The following is a 16,855-nucleotide window of genomic DNA, read 5'->3' as shown; positions in this document are numbered from 1 at the left end:
GTATTTACAAATTTGATAATGTTATGAATTTGATAGATTGTTAAACTGTAGAAAACAATATGTGAAATGATTTTTGTATCCAAAACATGTAGTACACTAGTCTACTTTTATAACATATATCACTATGTAGTCCAGGCTGCCTTTAAACTTTTGAGCCTCAGAAATGCCTTTTCAACTTGAGAGGAAGAGGCAAGAGGATCCCACATTCAAGGCAAGCTTAGACAAAATTAGTAAGACACCATCTCAAATGACACAGGTAGCAGGGTGCTTATCTGGCAATGGTGAGGGCCAGGGTTTGATACCAAGTATCACAAATAAAAAGGACTTTTAAAATAAGCTTTATAAGGATGAATGAAAATTACATTATAGGATGTGAAAGGCAGTTGGTGCTATTCTTATTTTACTAGAATTGGTGGGATCCACGGTACTCTGTTTACTCATACAATTTTGTTAAGTATTTTATCTTTTTAAAAATACAAGTTTTCTTTGAATTTACCTGAAGTATTTGACTCTGGCGGATCTGTTTCTTGTCAATTAATTAATTAATTAATTAATTTGTTTATTTATTTATTTATTTTTGGTCAGTTGTGGAGCTTGACCTCAGGGCCTGAGCACTGTCCCTGAGCCTCTTTATGCTCAAGGCTAGCACTCTGCCACTTGTGCCACAGTGCCACTTGCAGTTTTTTAGAGGTTAATTGGAGATAAGAGTCTCACTGGGATTTTTCTGCCTGAGCTGGCTTTAAAGCACAATCCTCAGATCCCAGCCTCTTAACAACTTCTAAGTTCTGAAACCTCCTTTATGCAACACCAAAATTTTAAACTCTGATCACAGAAACATATGAGAGGTTTTTGTTTGATTCTGCATTCTAAAGATCAAAAATGTGCTCTGCAAGTTAATTCATCAGAGACAAAAAAACCAAACATGTCTAAGCCATGTCTTTCTTAATAGAAGCTAAGTAAATAATAATTGCTACCTTTTCCACAGCTGAGTATTTTATTTACATAATGGTCCAATTTAATATCTACACCAAAAAGATAATAAGTATAGCCTTCCAGTTTTGGAAAAAAATATTCACAGGTCTAATAAGTGAGTGGGGGCTTTTCAGGTAAATGATTTGTTCTACTTCAGCGATGTGATGTTGGTTTCCTTGAACAATGAATGTTTGTTCAAACGCTGGCTACTCTTTTTTTTTTTTTACTTTTTAATTTGAATTGTAAAGGTGATGTACAGAGGGGCTACAATTACAGAAATGAAGTATTAAGTACATTTCTTTTTAAACAGTGTCACCTCTTCCCTCCTTTTCTCCCAGTTTTTTCCCCCTTGACCTCTCTCCCCAACAAGTTGTATTGTTCATTTTCAACATAGTGTCTAGTGACTATCACTACTGAATTAGTTCACACTTTGTCCCACTGTTTCTTTGCTTCTTCTTCCCCTCTCCAAATCAGATAAACTTATATACAAGGAAAAAAGTACAGAAATAAAAAGCAATGGCAAAAGGGGGAAAACAGAAAAAAAAAAACCCACAAAAGTAAACCTCTGATTTCCATTTTTTGGAGTTCATTTCAATAAGCATCATTTTATGTGATCATATGCACATAGTCGTTGAGCCCTTGTGATCAGAATATCCTCCTTTGGTCTCATTGTGTGACTGTTTAGAATCCCTTTAAATTTTTCATGTACAAGTGTAATTTTTTATCTTTTACTACCCATCGAGTTTACTTGTAGATTTCTAGGCACATTGAAATATTACAAATGAGGAAACCATGCAACCTATGTTTGTGTCTGGCTTACTTTGCTTAATACAATTTTTTCCAAGTCTTTCCATTTCCCTATGAAGGGTAATGCCATTCTTTGTGGTGGAAGCATAGAATTCCATTGTGTATATATACCACATTTTTTTGATCTATTCATCTACTGAGGGGCATCTGGTTGATTCCATATCATGGTAAACAATGCCACAATGAACATAGTTGTCCTGGTGGCTTTAGTCCAGCCTGGTTTTGTAGTCAGTTGGATAGATGCCTAGGAGTGGGATTGCTGGGTCATAGGGACACTTTATGTTCTTTTGAGGAACTGCTTTCCAGAGTGGTTGAACAAGTTTATATTCCCACCAACAGCACTAGCTACTCTTGAAGGCTGTTATCATTAGCCCTGCTCCTGCCTTTACACCATGCTTTCCATGTTTTTTTTCTGTTGTGTTGCATTTTACCTCAGACCAGTTAGCACATGTACACATCTCTAGTTTTATTTCTCTATAACATGCCAATTAATTTATATGTTTCTCATTCTTTATAATCCTTTAAAAGAAAGCATTGAGTCTTAATTCATTTTGGGTATTTATAATCTCAAATTGTGTTTTGCACTAATAGGTACTTTGTAAAGCCTTACTTTGTTGACAAATTGATTTTATCACAATATTGTGAATTTGTTTACTCTTATGAATTACTTCATATTCAATATTGAAATAGGATGAATCATTTCTTTAAGAGAATTAATGTAATGCACTTGAGGCTTTAAAAGTAATGCTATTGTTCTGACCAAAAATACATTATTAAGAGTTTCCCTAATGCTTCTATTATGTGTCTGCCCAGCTTCTTAGACATTACTTTTATCTTTAGAAATTACTTTTTAATATTTTCTAAAAATGCTACCATTGTTCAGAACTGCTTTGGAGCTTGCTTTTATTCAGAATTATGAACCCTTTGACTATACCTGTGATATAAAACAATCATAAGAATTCCAAAATATTCTAACACAATTTCTCAAGGTGAGATTATTTATTTGTGTATTTTTAAGTTACTTGTACTCTGAAGTATCTTAAGTATACCTATTCAATGAGGTTGACCTATTGAACCAATGCAGTATTACTACTCTATTCTTAGAGGATATACAGTAAATATGGTATTTGTATGTATACTCTTCAAAAAAATCTTTGAGGAAGACTAAAAGTAGGAATCCTACTTCTCACATGAGGATTGCAATTTGATGCCATCTTTTTATTTGTTCAAGTTCAGACTCTTCATACTGTTTAAAGTCCAAATGGCAAGAGCATGATAAAAACAAACATGAATATCATGAGCACTTCAATGAGGCAAATCTTATTTTCTCTACCTCTCCTTCCATTCTCACTTTCACATTGATGTTTTTATAATAAGGACTCTTATAGTGGATGATTGATGATTAAGGAGACTTTACCTGAACTTACAGAAATCACAGAAGCATTTCTTTTTTGAAATGTAAGATTGATTAATATTTTTCACATCAGATGTGGTAGTAGATTAGAATTAAGATGAATAAAAACAATATTCAAAGCACTCTTTTAGGGTCATTTATGAGAAATTGGTAATGCAATGAAAACCAGTTATTTAGAACTATAGGACATATTTATAATGATGTTTCAAGGTTTTTCTCTTTACTCACTACTCTTTTCCCAGCACCTATCCCAGTGCCCTGCTCGTAAATAATTGAAGAATGAGGGAATTGTTTGTGTGTAGTTTTTTATGTCTTAGTGCAGCTATAAAATTCCCATTGTATTTGATTAAGTATTGTTCCTCTATAGTTGGTGGCTAAAGGAATAAAGAGTTCTGATGTTTCTCCACCTTTGGGACAGCATGAAACAGGTGGCTCTCCATCAAAGCAGCAGATAATACCAGTTGTGTCTGTGACGTCAGCTTTGAAAGAAGTGGGTATGGTAAGTTTCCTAAAACTCAGAACTCCTCAAAGTTGAAAGATTATTTAAAATAAATTAAATTTAATGAAACTATACTCATTCTTTCCTTAATTTTTTTATTTTATTATCTGTAAGTAGTTGGGACAAAGGACTTGCCATTCAACAAAGCAGTTAACAAATACAATGCTTCTTGATCAGTGTCACCTCTGTCAACATTCTCACCCACCCCTCCTCTCCCACCTTCCCCTCACTTTTCTTAATTTTGTAGTATACACATTGAATGTTTTTCTGCATTCTGCACCCTCACCACACTTCTTCTCTTCATTTGTCTCCTCGCCTTCCCTAGACTCCATCCCATTAATTCTTAATGTTACTACATTAATTCTTAATGTTCCCCTTGATTTTTCTAGAGAAAAAAATTTACTCCTTAAGATTGTTCTGGTTTTCTTTGAATACTGGAATCTGTCTCCTCACAGATTTTTGTGTCTAGGACTACTCAGTCAACAGCTACTCAGTCAGCTCACTGTTTCTCAGGGTTCCACATCTGAGTCAGCCAACCTCAAATCAAAAGCACTTGGGAAAAAACAAAGTTATGCTGTTGCTGATGTGTACAATGTGGGCAGGCCTGTGGTGATGGCATCTGTGGAGCACGTATCATGTTTGTCATCATATTCCCTCAGCAATATGATAGGATTGCTATTTATCATTCCACTGTGTTAAGTATTTTAAGTAATCTAGAGATGATTTTAAATGTATGGAGTTTGTGCATTGTGTAATACAGTGCTATATTAGGTTAAAAAAAACGAGCATCTGTTGATTTCAGTATAAGGTGGTAGACATTACCTCTTTTTTTACTTTAAGGGGATACTGAACAAATAGATGATATAGAAAGGAATGTACTAAAAATAGTGCAACAAATACTTCTGTACCCCCACCTTCATGATTGACAAATTTTCATATTTAAAAATAATATCTCTTTGGTACCTGGAGCAACTAATACTAGGAATTAAGTCCACGATATGTTTGCATTAATTTGAAATTTAGTGACATAGCAGATGGTGGAGGATTCAGTGTAAACACACTGAACTCAACAATTAATTCTTTTACCTTCTATTTCTGAATCTGTATATGCCAGCAGATAGTAAAAAAGGGAAACATGGGGAGGTAAAGAGTTTAAACCTAAAAAAAAAAAATAAGTTTCTGGAGGGTTTCAGGGACTGCAATTTGGCCCTGAATTCAAGCCCCACAACTAACACACACACACACACAAAAGTTTAAACTCCTAAGTGTGTGCCAGGTATTTATGTGACGTGTGAGTGCTATTCTATGGCCAGGAGAAATGAACTCATAATATGGAGCATCGTCCTAGATTTTAATAAAAGGGAAATACCCTGTTTTTTCCTCAAATACATTAACCTCATTTTTCTCCTTTCCTGGTAGTCATTGTTTGTGCCTTTTATTTGTGTCTTATTAAGCTTTGTGAAACTACAAGGACTATTGAGTGTTACACTAATTTCTTATAGCTTTTGTGCTCATCTAGAAAATAGGGCTATGTAGGAAAATTTAATAAGCCTCTTGATCACTCTCCAGAACTTCATATAAGAAATCACTGTTCTTGAAGTAGGCTTTGTCTTTTTCCTATCCTGATGACAACTTTACCTGTGCTACGTTGTTCACTTCAACTTTAGATACCACTGTGTGGTTTCCTCTCTGGTACCCAGTGTCCCATCTCAAGTAGCTGTTCATCTCTCTGGTTGTAGTGACTGCTAGTTCCTGAATACTGGGTAAAATGCTTCTTGTCTTGTATACATGTGTTAACTTTAAAACTAACTACTGTGATCTTTTGTATTTTTCAAACATTGTGTAATTTGACATAGGCTGTGTCATTTAGTGGTTTTTACTGCATTCTATTGATAAATATTGTTTATTTCAAACTTTGAAAATTGCTTTTAGTTACTGACTTCTAAATACCTTTTCTGTCACAATTACTAATTTCTCCTTTACAAATATTTAAAATTCTTAAATAGTCTAGTTTACCTTTATTATATGAATCAGAAGACAAAAATGTATATTATTAATAGTACGAATGACTCACAGTACTTACTTGGTTTCTCTACTTGTAAAAGAAAGCTTATTTTCAATTGTGTTTAATAGTGTAGCTTAACATATCAAGCAGGGTGATGCACACTTAAAATCCTAGCTACTTTGACAGCCAAAATTGTTTCTGTTTTTGTTTTTTTTTGCCAGTCCTGGGCCTTGGACTCAGGGCCTGAGCACTGTCCCTGGCTTCTTTTTGCTCAAGGCTAACACTCTGCCACTTGAGCCACAGCGCCACATCTGGCCATTTTTTTATATGTGTGGTGCTGGGGAATCGAACCCAGGACTTCATGTATATGAGGCAAGCACTCTTGCCACTAGGCCATATTCCCAGCCCCTTGACAGCCAAAATTGAAAGGATTAAAGTTTTAAGACCAGCCCAGGCCAAAAGCACAAGAACCTCCCTGAAAAATAAAGCAAAAAAGGACTGGCAAGGCTAAATTCAAAGCCTACTATTGAATTTGTATTTTTTAATATATAAAATTACATGTATGTACATTCACATATATGAAACAAACATTTTCATAAAACAGCCTATCTTGAGTTATTCATCAAAATTTTCCTTAGCTCTAGCAAAGTATATGAATTTTCCTTTATTTCTACCAGTTACCAAAAGTTAAATATAAAAGAGGAAAAGGATATACTTAAGTATGAAATATGATAAGTAATTGAGAATTGGTCCTTGTATATGTTAAGTGTACTAGTTGATAATATTTAAATGTTTATCATTGCTGATAGTGAAACAGGTTTTTTTTTTTACATTCTACAGGAATAGAAAAGTTCATAATGAGCAATTCCCTGAAACAGCAAAGTTAATAAAACTATCCAATGTTTCCATGTAGACTTTTAAAATAACATTACTTCTTTATAATTATCTGTGTTTAAAGGACAGAAGTTTAACTGATACCCAAGAACCTTTGGAAGAAATGCAAAAGACCAACAGTACTATTTCAGTAAGTGCAATTTTTAGAGTTTGTCAGTGATTTTATTTTATCATGTACATATTGTAATATAACACTGTAGCCAGGTTCCAGTTGCTCATGCCCTGTAACCTTAGCTACTCAGGAGGCTGAGATATGAAGATCACAGTTTGAAGCAAACCCAGGCAGAAAAGTCCTTAAGACTCTTACCTCCAGCTGCAAGTGCAGTATAATATATGACATTGTAACCATTGCAGAATAAACGAGAAATACTACGGAGACTAAATGAAAATCTCAAAGCTCAAGAAGATGAGAACGGAAAGCCGAATCACTCCGATATGTGTGAGGTAACTGTTCATGAAGATGCCAGACAGTATGAAAAAGAAAAATCCATCCCATCTGATCGCAAGAAGTGGGAAGTAGGAGGTGAACTTGTGATTCCCATGGATGAGGTAACACTGGATACGTCCTTCTCTGCTACGGAAAGTACGTATAAGCATGTTAATATCCCATTTTGATTTATTACACATGCAAATTAGTAGGCTGGCCAAATGGCCATCTGAAGGAATGGACACTAGAAGAACCGAGAGGGGCTGGATAACTTGTCTGTATTTTCCTTCTAGAAGAGAAATGCTGTCTTCTAGTGACTTGTAGAGGGTAGAAAATGATTCAGTCTTAGGAATAGCAAGGATTTTTTTTTTACACAAAAAATGTATGAGAGAGGGAACTATAATGCATGTTTAAATTGTATTACTTCACACTTTATACTGTTTATTTTTATTTACTTATTTAGTTTTGCCAGTCCTGGGGTCTTGGACTCAGGGCCTGAGCACTGTCCTTGACTTCTTTTTGCTCAAGGTTAGCACTCTACCACTTGAGCCACGGCACCATCTCTGGCCTTTTCTGTTTATGTGGTGCTGAGGAACTGAACCCGGGGCTTCATGCCTGCAAAGCAAGCACTCTACTGCTAAGCCATATTCCCAGCCCACTGTTAATTCTTAATGAGAAGCAGAGTGGTAAACTTTGATAAAAATCTGAGAAAGATCCCTTAGGCATTTATCAAGGTTGCTGAAAAGATCTGACTTAATGTTTCATCTGTCCAGAAAGAATTCCTGAGTACTCACTATTTTCTTATTGTTCGATACTAGAAATATAACAAAAAGAAAAACAGAAAAATATGTGCTCGGGGTTGGGGATATAGCCTAGCGGCAAGAGTGCCTGCCTCGGATACACGAGGCCCTAGGTTCGATTCCCCAGCACCACATATACAGAAAATGGCCAGAAGCGGCGCTGTGGCTCAAGTGGCAGAGTGCTAGCCTTGAGCGGGAAGAAGCCAGGGACAGTGCTCAGGCCCTGAGTCCAAGGCCCAGGACTGGCAAAAAAAAAAAAAAAGAAAGAAAAAGAAAAATATGTGCTCTTATAGAGCTTATATTCTGAAAGAGCAAGTCCTAAATAATTTTTGATAGACTATTTTTTGTCAAATTCTCTCTTGCATTGGAGAAAATTCCAACAACTTGATGGCATTTACTTTATTTACTTATTTAAAAACTATTAAGCATTCACTATTCACTATTAAGCAGAAGGGATACAGTAATAGTCAGGCCATAGTTCCTCTAGGAGGTGACAAGAGGTAACAAGAGGTACTTGGTAAATCATAGGAGTAATCATAGGTTACGAGAAGAATGCGTAGGAGGGCATGTCTTTTTCTTTTTCTTTTTCTTTTTTTTTTTTTTTTTTTTTTTTTTTGTCGGTCATGGAGCTTGAACTCAGGGCCTGGGCACTGTGCCTGGAATTTTGTGCCCAAGACTAGTGCTCTACCACTTTGATCCACAGTACTCCTTCCAGTTTTCTGGGGTTAATTGGAAATAAGAATGTCGTGGACTTTCTTGCTGGGGCTGGCTTTGATCCATGATTCTCAGATCTCAGCCTCCTGAGTGGCTATCATTTTACAGGCGTGAGCCACTGGTTCCCAGTGGGCATAATAGTTTTGTGTGGCAAAGGAAGTCATTTCTAGACAATGTAATTTTGCTGAAGGAAAGAAGCAAATCTAAGCAGAATTTTGGGGAAGAAAACGGACATACTCAAGTGGAAGAGCATATAGGAAACTTAGAGAACTAGATAATTCAACACGAATGATTAAAGTTCAAAACTTGTGACCTAGAATTTGCCCTTGCAAGCAAGAGGTCTTGGAAGGGTTGAGCAGAGCCGATCATGAAGTGTCCTGCACATTGACACCCACAAATAGCAAGACTTATTCTAACTGTGGAGCAAAGACTTTAAAAGGGAGTCAGCAAATGTTTTCTCCAAATGACTAATAGTAAATATTTTAGGTTTTTCAGGCCTTACTGCGTCTGTTGCAAAGTTGTACAAAGCATCAATACAAATGAGAATGGCTTTGTTTCCAGTAAAATTGTATTAACAGACACTGAATTACATGTTCTGTTTCCTTGCTAAGAGTTCATATTTTTTCTGTGATCGTCAAGAATGCTTATGATAAAAAAAGAATGCTTATGATTGCCTCCTGGGACATTTTTATAATAACTTTTTAAAAAATCTTTGTTACATAATTCCAGCAGCTGTGTTATATTTGTGTTGACAATTAGCTTTTCTCACGATAATTAAGATTAATTACATCCTGAACATTTTGAATCTTACCTTATGAGATTTTGAGGATGTTCATGTTTTTGCTCATCTGGCAGTTGAACCCATTTAAGGTTTTCTCTACCTTGATGGTTATAAAATCAGCTCATTTCTCACTTTCCCAGTGCCTTTTGGATATGATTAGTTAGCACTGTCTTCTCATATGCATTGTTTCCAAAAAGAAATCTTGTCCTTATCTTTGTTTCACTGTACATAACTTTTTTCTCTGCTTTTTTCCTTTATCTTTTTTTGTTCTTGTTGTTGGGGTTTTTTTTCTGGTGGTACTGTGATTTGAACTTGGTTTGTTGTTGTTGTTGTTGTTGTTGTTGTTGTTTTGCTGAGCTGGCACTAGACCACTTGACACCTGCTGTACACACGAAGACAAGTGAGCTTTTCTGCTTGGCTGGTCTCAAACCACCATCCTCTAGTCTCTTGAGTCGCTAAATTTGAGGGTAAACCACCAGCACCTGGCTCTGTTTTTAAGACCTTTCTTCACAGGTTTTGAACAATATGATTGAACCTTGATGTGATTTTGTTTGTTTCTGGTCCTTGGGATTCTTTGAGCTGCTTGTATCTGTTGAGTTTATTTTTCTAAATTTCAAATTCTTCAGACATTTTTCTAATCTAATATTTTTTATTCCTCTACCTACTTCTCTCCTACAGACATTCCAATTTTATTTATTGCCTTGTACTTATGTGATACTCCTTTCATGTTTTTTTTTAAGATTCTGGATGGTTTATGTTAGTCTGTCTTCAGTATATGATAGCCTTTTTGTCTTCTATACATTTCATGCTACTCCTATCCAGTGTATTTTTTATCTCAGATAATGTGGTTTTCATCATCTTTAATAGTTTGATTTGGTTATATAACTGTATAAAATCTTTACTAATGTCCTTGCACACTATCTAAAAAACATCTGTCTCAGTCTGGGTCCATTTCTTTTCCTTGCATTTTTTTTCTCCTCATTTTAAAGCTTACCTTCTTGTGCTTATTTGCGTGTGTGACAAGTTTCTTATTGGTTGCCATGCATTGTGAATTTTACCTTATTTATGTTACTTTTTGTATTTCTATAACTATTTGGGGCTTTTTTCCCTAATGTTTGTGAGGTGAGACTGGAGCCATGTTTAATTTATGATAATTACTTCTACTATAGAGATAAGACCCTTGTGAGTACCCTAAACATTGTACTAGGAATTGCAAGGTTTCCCTGGCTGACTGGTAATAGCAATGGCTATTTCATGTCTTAGGTTTCCTGTAGTGTTTTAAGTGTTTTGTTTTGTTTTTCCTACCTTGAGTATCTTGCTTATACTGATAATTAAGGCCTACTACCCTCTTCAGATCTCTGAAATTCTTCTAGTAGTTGCACAAGTTTTTCAGAACAAACTCTATCCTCTGACGTAAGGAAGGAAGCCTGTTAAATTTGGCCTAGTCTTCTTATAGCCTGGAAATACTCTGAGCAGCAAACTGAGTGATCATGGTCAATCATGAAGTCATACTGATTTCTTTTCTCTTGAAAGTTCTATATTCTTTATTACTATCCAGTGTTTTGAAGATTTGTATACTTTTCTAATTGTTTTGGTTACTTACAGAATAACTACAACTACCTTATTCCACCTTAGATAGAAGACTAGTTTTAAAAAGCTACTGAACCAGCTAGTGTCAATAAATGATTTACAAAAAGAAGGGTAATAAAGAGAAGACATATTTAAAAGATAATAGGTGGCAGACTTGTAAGGCTTCATAAGAAACTTGTAGTTTATCAGAGGAAGAGCTTTGAACTCCAGGCCTCATGCTTGGTTGGCTTGCTTGCTCAGCTGACTCTACAACTTGAGCCACACCACCAGCCTAGTTTTTGATACTTATTATGGATCTCCCCCCCACCTCCCCTTTTCTACCTGTCATGATCTGCTAGACATAGGCCTCCTGAGTAGCTAGGATTGCAACTGTGAGTCTCTGGCACCTGGCTCAGAATTCAGTTTTAATGACAATTATACTTTGTCCACTAATCTCATCACCTCTGTATTTGGAAGCTGATTTTGATTGGTTGACTTTTTCCATTTATCCCAGGCTATAGTCTCTTGCTTCTGTGCATGCTTGGGTAATGTTTGTTTGAGGGCTAAACACTATGACCTTGTGAGTTTATTGAGTTTTTAATATTGCTATAAATAACCTAGACTTTTGTTCTGGAACATAATTTAGTCACTTGTGACTGACTGTCTTGATACTTTTCAGTCAATTTTTAGTGTTTAGTCTTTGGCTAATATTTTCTCTTTACTCTGTTAACAGCCTTTCTGAATAATCCACCCAGTGCCCTGTGAATTTTGAGTATTTGTGTTCTGATGGAATTAAAAACCATATCTGCTCTGTGTACTCCAAGAGGGTAGGGCACACAAAATATTACAATATTATTATTATTGAGTGATCTTTTCTCCAGATCCCAGAGGGTTTTGTTGTTTTTGCCATGGTTTTACACTAGATATAATGGTATGCTTTGTTCTACTGAAGACTTGAAGTGTCTCAAAAAGATTGTAAAAGGCCACAGTTTCCTTGAATGTGTGTGTTTCTGTTCTTCAGTAATCTGTCTTATTTACTAGTCTTGTTGGCCTTCCTACACTCCCAGTTCTTTCTCTGAGAAATATCTATCTACACATAAATTTTCTATGCCTACACTGCAGGGGTTGGACTTTGTTTATTTCTGGTAGACATTCAGTCATTCCAGTTTTGTCTATTAAAGAGACTTTCCATTGTGTTGCTTTGGCATGTTTGTCAAATATCAAGTGACTGTGTCTTGGATCTATTTCTGGATTCTTTACTCTTTTTAACCATCCATTCCTAATTTGTTTTTAATCATGTCAGTTGTATAAAACTAAATATTCTTTGCTTATTTGTATGTATTTGACTATCATGGAACTAATATATCAAACTATATAAAGTTGGAGTCATTCCACGTATGGCAACTTATATCCTAATAAAGCCTCTTTCAGATGGTTAAAAGAAAAAAACTATCATATTGTATAGATTACCACTGTTAAGTCTGTATTACTGAAATACTGTATTAAATCCTATGCATTGCTGCTGTGTACCTATATGTTTCGTGTTTTACTACCCAATGTTCAAGCAAGTCAAAACCTCAGTAGGAAATTCTTAACTTAGCTTTGTTAGGTTTTATTAAAATTAGTTTACCTAGAATTATTATTATTGTTGCTGTTGTTAAAAGGAAATTTCATTTGCATACTTAGGATATGTAAGGTAAAAGAACACACATTTCCTTAGATATATTTTTTTGGCATTTGTAACCCATATTCATGAAGCACTCACTTGGACAAAAGACAAAACTTGTGAAACAGTGTACTATTATGTTCTATCACTGAAAATTATTTCTTTGTAATTGTTTTCTTTTAGAACATACAGTGGGAGAGGTTATTAAGTTAGATCCTATTGGATCTCCAAGAAAAGTCTGGGGGAAGAACCCTACCGATTCAGTACTAAAGATACTTGGAGAAGCTGAACTCCAACTTCAGACAGAACTACTGGAAAACACAACTATTAAAACTGGTAAGTGAAAAAAAAACCAACACTGGTAAGCAAAAACTAGTTGTTTGTCCTAGGATATTATTAAAAAGTGGATTATTTATTAATGTTGTTAAAATTGCCTCTAACATAGGGAATACTTTTATTTTCTGGGGAGTTGACCTAAATGGTAGCATTGAACTTTGACCTAGATGAATCTAAAAATAAGAGAAATGGGGATATCTATTGGGGATCTGGAAAAAGGCAGAACACTGTTTTTTTATGGTGTGTGTGTGTGTGTGTGTGTGTGTGTGTGTGTGTGTGTGTGTGTTTTATGTTTTGTTTCCAGACACTGATACTGAGGATTCACAGAGGAACTCACAAACACTAGGCTCACACTTTGCCTTTTAAGCCATGTCCCGAGGCTGTTTATATTTTGTTTTTAAGATAGGGTCTCACTAACTTCTCAGGACAGGTCTCAAATTCTAGAGCCTGCTGTCTCTGCTTCCTGATTAAGTGGGAGTACAGATTTATACTACCACACCCAGCTTGTATTGTATTTTCTGATGTAAGTTCAGGAATTCAATTGAGTAAACTCTCCAATAGGCAGATATAGACATTATTCTGGAACAAGAGAGGGATAGCTGTAATGATGCAAGAGGAAAATACATATGCAGTGCCTGTAATCCTAGCTACTTAAGAGGCTGAGATTTAAGGATTGTGTTTCAAAGCCAGTCCATGAGACTCTTGTCTTTAACAAACTGCTAAAAAAGCTGGATGTGGATCTGTGGCTCAAGTGGTAGAGTGCTGCTAGCCTTGAGCAAAAGAAGCTCCGGGACAGTTCCTAGATCCCGAGTCAAGCCCCAGGACCAGCACCAAAGAGAAAGAGAAAGAGAGAGAGAGAGAGAGAGAGAGAGAGAGAGAGAGAGAGAGAGAGCACTCATTATACCTCAGTCTTGGGGTATTGGTATACTAGCTATGTGTAAGGAAAAGGTGGCCAAATTTAAGACAGGCCTTTTACACTAAAGAGTTTAATCACATGATAAAAATGTAGAACAGGAAGCGGCGCTGTCGCTCAAAGTGGAAGAGCACTAGTCTTGAGCAAAAATGTTCAGGAAGAGTGTCCAGGCACTGAATTCAAGCCTCATGACTGACAAGAAAGAATAAAAAGCAGAACATAGTTTTTCTTCTTCAGGAAAGTAATAGAGAATATGTTGAAATAATAGAGAAATTCAAGATCCTGTTGTCTCCCCCTCCTGAAGCTAGTTGAAAAATAACATAGGAGGTGAAGGTATTGACCAAGCAAAAATGGGTTTCTGTTTCCTCATTAAGAGTAAGTTTCCTAACCACAATCCATTCTCTTATCTAATAAGAAAGAAACATAATTTGACTAAAGAAGTAATACATTCACTTGTTTGTAAAAAGGGCAAAAGCACAATGTATAAATATGTATATCATTGGTCACGCTCAAATCGTAAATTTTGAAGTTGTATACAAAATACTAACCAAAAGCAAAAATACTAGTAACCTAATATTACATGTTAGTCAGTTCATTTTTAAAATGTCTCTGGCTTTATTTAGGACAAAAATGCTTTCAACTTTTAAAAATAATGGGGAAGAAGTTGCACAAGGTCTTCAAAGGTAGTCTGAGCGCTTCCTCTGTTTGACACAATGAATATGAAGAGTCAGGCTAATAAGAGACTGTATCCTGAAGACAGAGAGAGTGTAAAAGCATTGGGAATCACCATATTCTGAAGAGAGAAAGACAGGAAGAGCATTAGTAATGATGAAAGGGATAACAGGATACTTATAAAGCATGGAGAAGAAGAAAGGTGACCGACAAAAGTAGGAAATAGGGATAGCACACAGGCCTTGAGTTAAAACCCCAGCACCAGCACCCACAGCAGAAAAGAACATATAACAATTGTAAAGTCATTTTGAAAACTAACATGATTTTTTACTTTTTGTGTTTTTAGAGATTTCTCCTGAAGGGGAAAACCTCAAACCTTTAATTGCTGGAGAAGAAGAAGAAATACATTGTATATCACAAGCTATAACCCCATCAGCTATTGGCGATTGTTCTGTTGAAGCAAAAAGTCCAAATATTGGTGAAGTGTCTCCACAGACATCATTAAAGCCAGAGGGTAATATGGCGGGTATGTTTTAATGGATCAAAACAATCTAAATTTGATATAATAGCACCTAAGTTTCTTTTTTTATAAGCAAGTTTATAAAGAAATGATCAGAATTTGTATACATTTTTAAATTACTCATCCCAAGCTATGTTTAGTATTGTTACACTTTTTATTATTACTATTATTATGCTTTTGTTAACTTTCCTCTTCCCCTTTTGGAGAGGGAAGTTTCAAAACAGGATCTCATTTTATAGCTCACGCAGACCTGGAATTTGCAATCATCTTGTCTTAACTTCCCAAGTGATAGAATTCTAGACACACACGCACACATGCACGGACGCGCCATCACCATGCCCATACCTGGCCTTTTTTTTCTGTTACTAGGGATTGAACCAAGGGCCTCCTTCATTCTAGGAAAGTGTTCTCCTACTTGAGCCACATATCCTGCACTTTTTTGTTATTTTCTTTTTTTTTTTCATCCTTTAACATAGGGTTTTCCTGACTTTCCCAAACCCCAAATACATTCCTCCTGTCTGCCTCCCAAATATCTAGAACTACAGGAGTGTGCCATCATATTGTGTTGTATTTCATTATTTTATGAGCCAAGGGTTGGTAGATGTGCTTTTTCCCATGATTGTGCCTTTGTCTCAGAGATTGCTTGATTGGGAGCTAGAAACACCAGGAGGACCACAGTTTGAGGCCAGCCTTGGCAAAAGATTAGCAAGACCCCATCTCAACACAAAAAGCTGGGTTTGGTAGTTCATACCTATCATCCCAGCCAAGTTTTTAAGTATAAAACTCACAGTCCAGCTTAGTCTGGGGACTAAAATAATGCAAGACCCTCCCTGCAAAAACAATGAGCAAAAAGAGCTGAGGACATGGCTCAATTGGTAGAAAACTTTCCTAACAAGTCCAAGGCTCTGAGGTTCAAATCCCAGTACTGCAAAAAATAAGAATAATCACTTGAGGGCTGGGGATATGGCCTCGTGGCAAGAGAGCTTGCCTCGTATACATGAGGCCCTGGGTTCGATTCCCCAGCACCACATATACAGAAAACGGCCAGAAGTGGCGCTGTGGTTCAAGTGGCAGAGTGCTAGCCTTGAGCAAAAGGAAGCCAGGGACAGTGCTCAGGCCCTGAGTCCAAGGCCCAGGACTGGCCAAAAAATAAAAAAATAAAAAATAAAAATTAAAAAAAACTTAAATAAAAAAAAAAGAATAATCACTTGGTATGGTATTCAGCTGAGACAGGATCACAGTGGTTCAAGGGTAGACAGAACAGGAAGTTAGGGAAACTTCTCCACCCAACCAGCAAGCCGGACATAGTGATACATACGGGATGACAGCTGTACCACAGTCATAGGTAGGAGGATTATTGTCCAAGATTCACAAAGCCCCATTTGAAAAATAATTAAAACAAAAAGGGCTGAAGGTATAGATCAAGTGGTAGAATCGCTGGATTCCAGCCCCAGTGCCACCAAAAGAAAAACACAAGCAACTGCCTTAACTAGAATCAGATAGAAGGTTCATCAAGGAAGCCAAGTTAAGATTGGCCTCCCTCCTCTTTGCGAAGTCTCAGTGACATTCTATGTATTCTTTCTAGTAGAGTAATCTGACTTCTATTATATAGGCTCAGCTGGATCCAAAGGAAGGTATGCAGGGCCTCCTACCTCTGAAAGGGAAAAGTGTTAAGGAAATCGCAGCTATCTTTAATCTCTCATAGCCTGCCCACACAGAAGGCATTATTTACATTTCTCCCTGTAGTTACCAGTCTTAAGATAATCTTTTCAGAGCCAGTATGCTGAGTTTTCTTGTACGTAGTTCTTTGAGAATTCATCTGAACCTCAGGGACCAGATGGTATGAGACACACCTGTAACCTCAGC

The 16,855-nt window shown here is 36.3% G+C and overlaps 1 protein-coding gene across 6 annotated transcripts in view; it reads left to right on the top strand.

Moving 5' to 3' along the window:
• Positions 1-16,855, top strand: part of Nek1 (NIMA related kinase 1) — an 87,353-nt gene that overhangs the window by 50,720 nt on the left and 19,778 nt on the right. For 5 of the 6 annotated variants that reach the window (XM_048330363.1, XM_048330362.1, XM_048330360.1 and 2 more), the window contains 5 exons: positions 3,561-3,692; positions 6,656-6,721; positions 6,946-7,174; positions 12,732-12,884; positions 14,816-14,995. In XM_048330363.1, coding sequence (XP_048186320.1) covers positions 3,561-3,692; positions 6,656-6,721; positions 6,946-7,174; positions 12,732-12,884; positions 14,816-14,995 — 760 coding nt within the window. The remainder of the gene's footprint in view (positions 1-3,560; positions 3,693-6,655; positions 6,722-6,945; positions 7,175-12,731; positions 12,885-14,815; positions 14,996-16,855) is intronic. The other variant, XM_048330359.1, reaches the window with a different exon arrangement.

This window comes from Perognathus longimembris, chromosome 21 (genome assembly GCF_023159225.1).
Source record: "Perognathus longimembris pacificus isolate PPM17 chromosome 21, ASM2315922v1, whole genome shotgun sequence".
NCBI classification, from domain to species: Eukaryota; Metazoa; Chordata; class Mammalia; order Rodentia; family Heteromyidae; genus Perognathus; species Perognathus longimembris.
The sequence above is the reverse complement of the archived record's forward strand: the minus strand, read 5'-3'. Positions and strand labels throughout refer to the sequence as shown.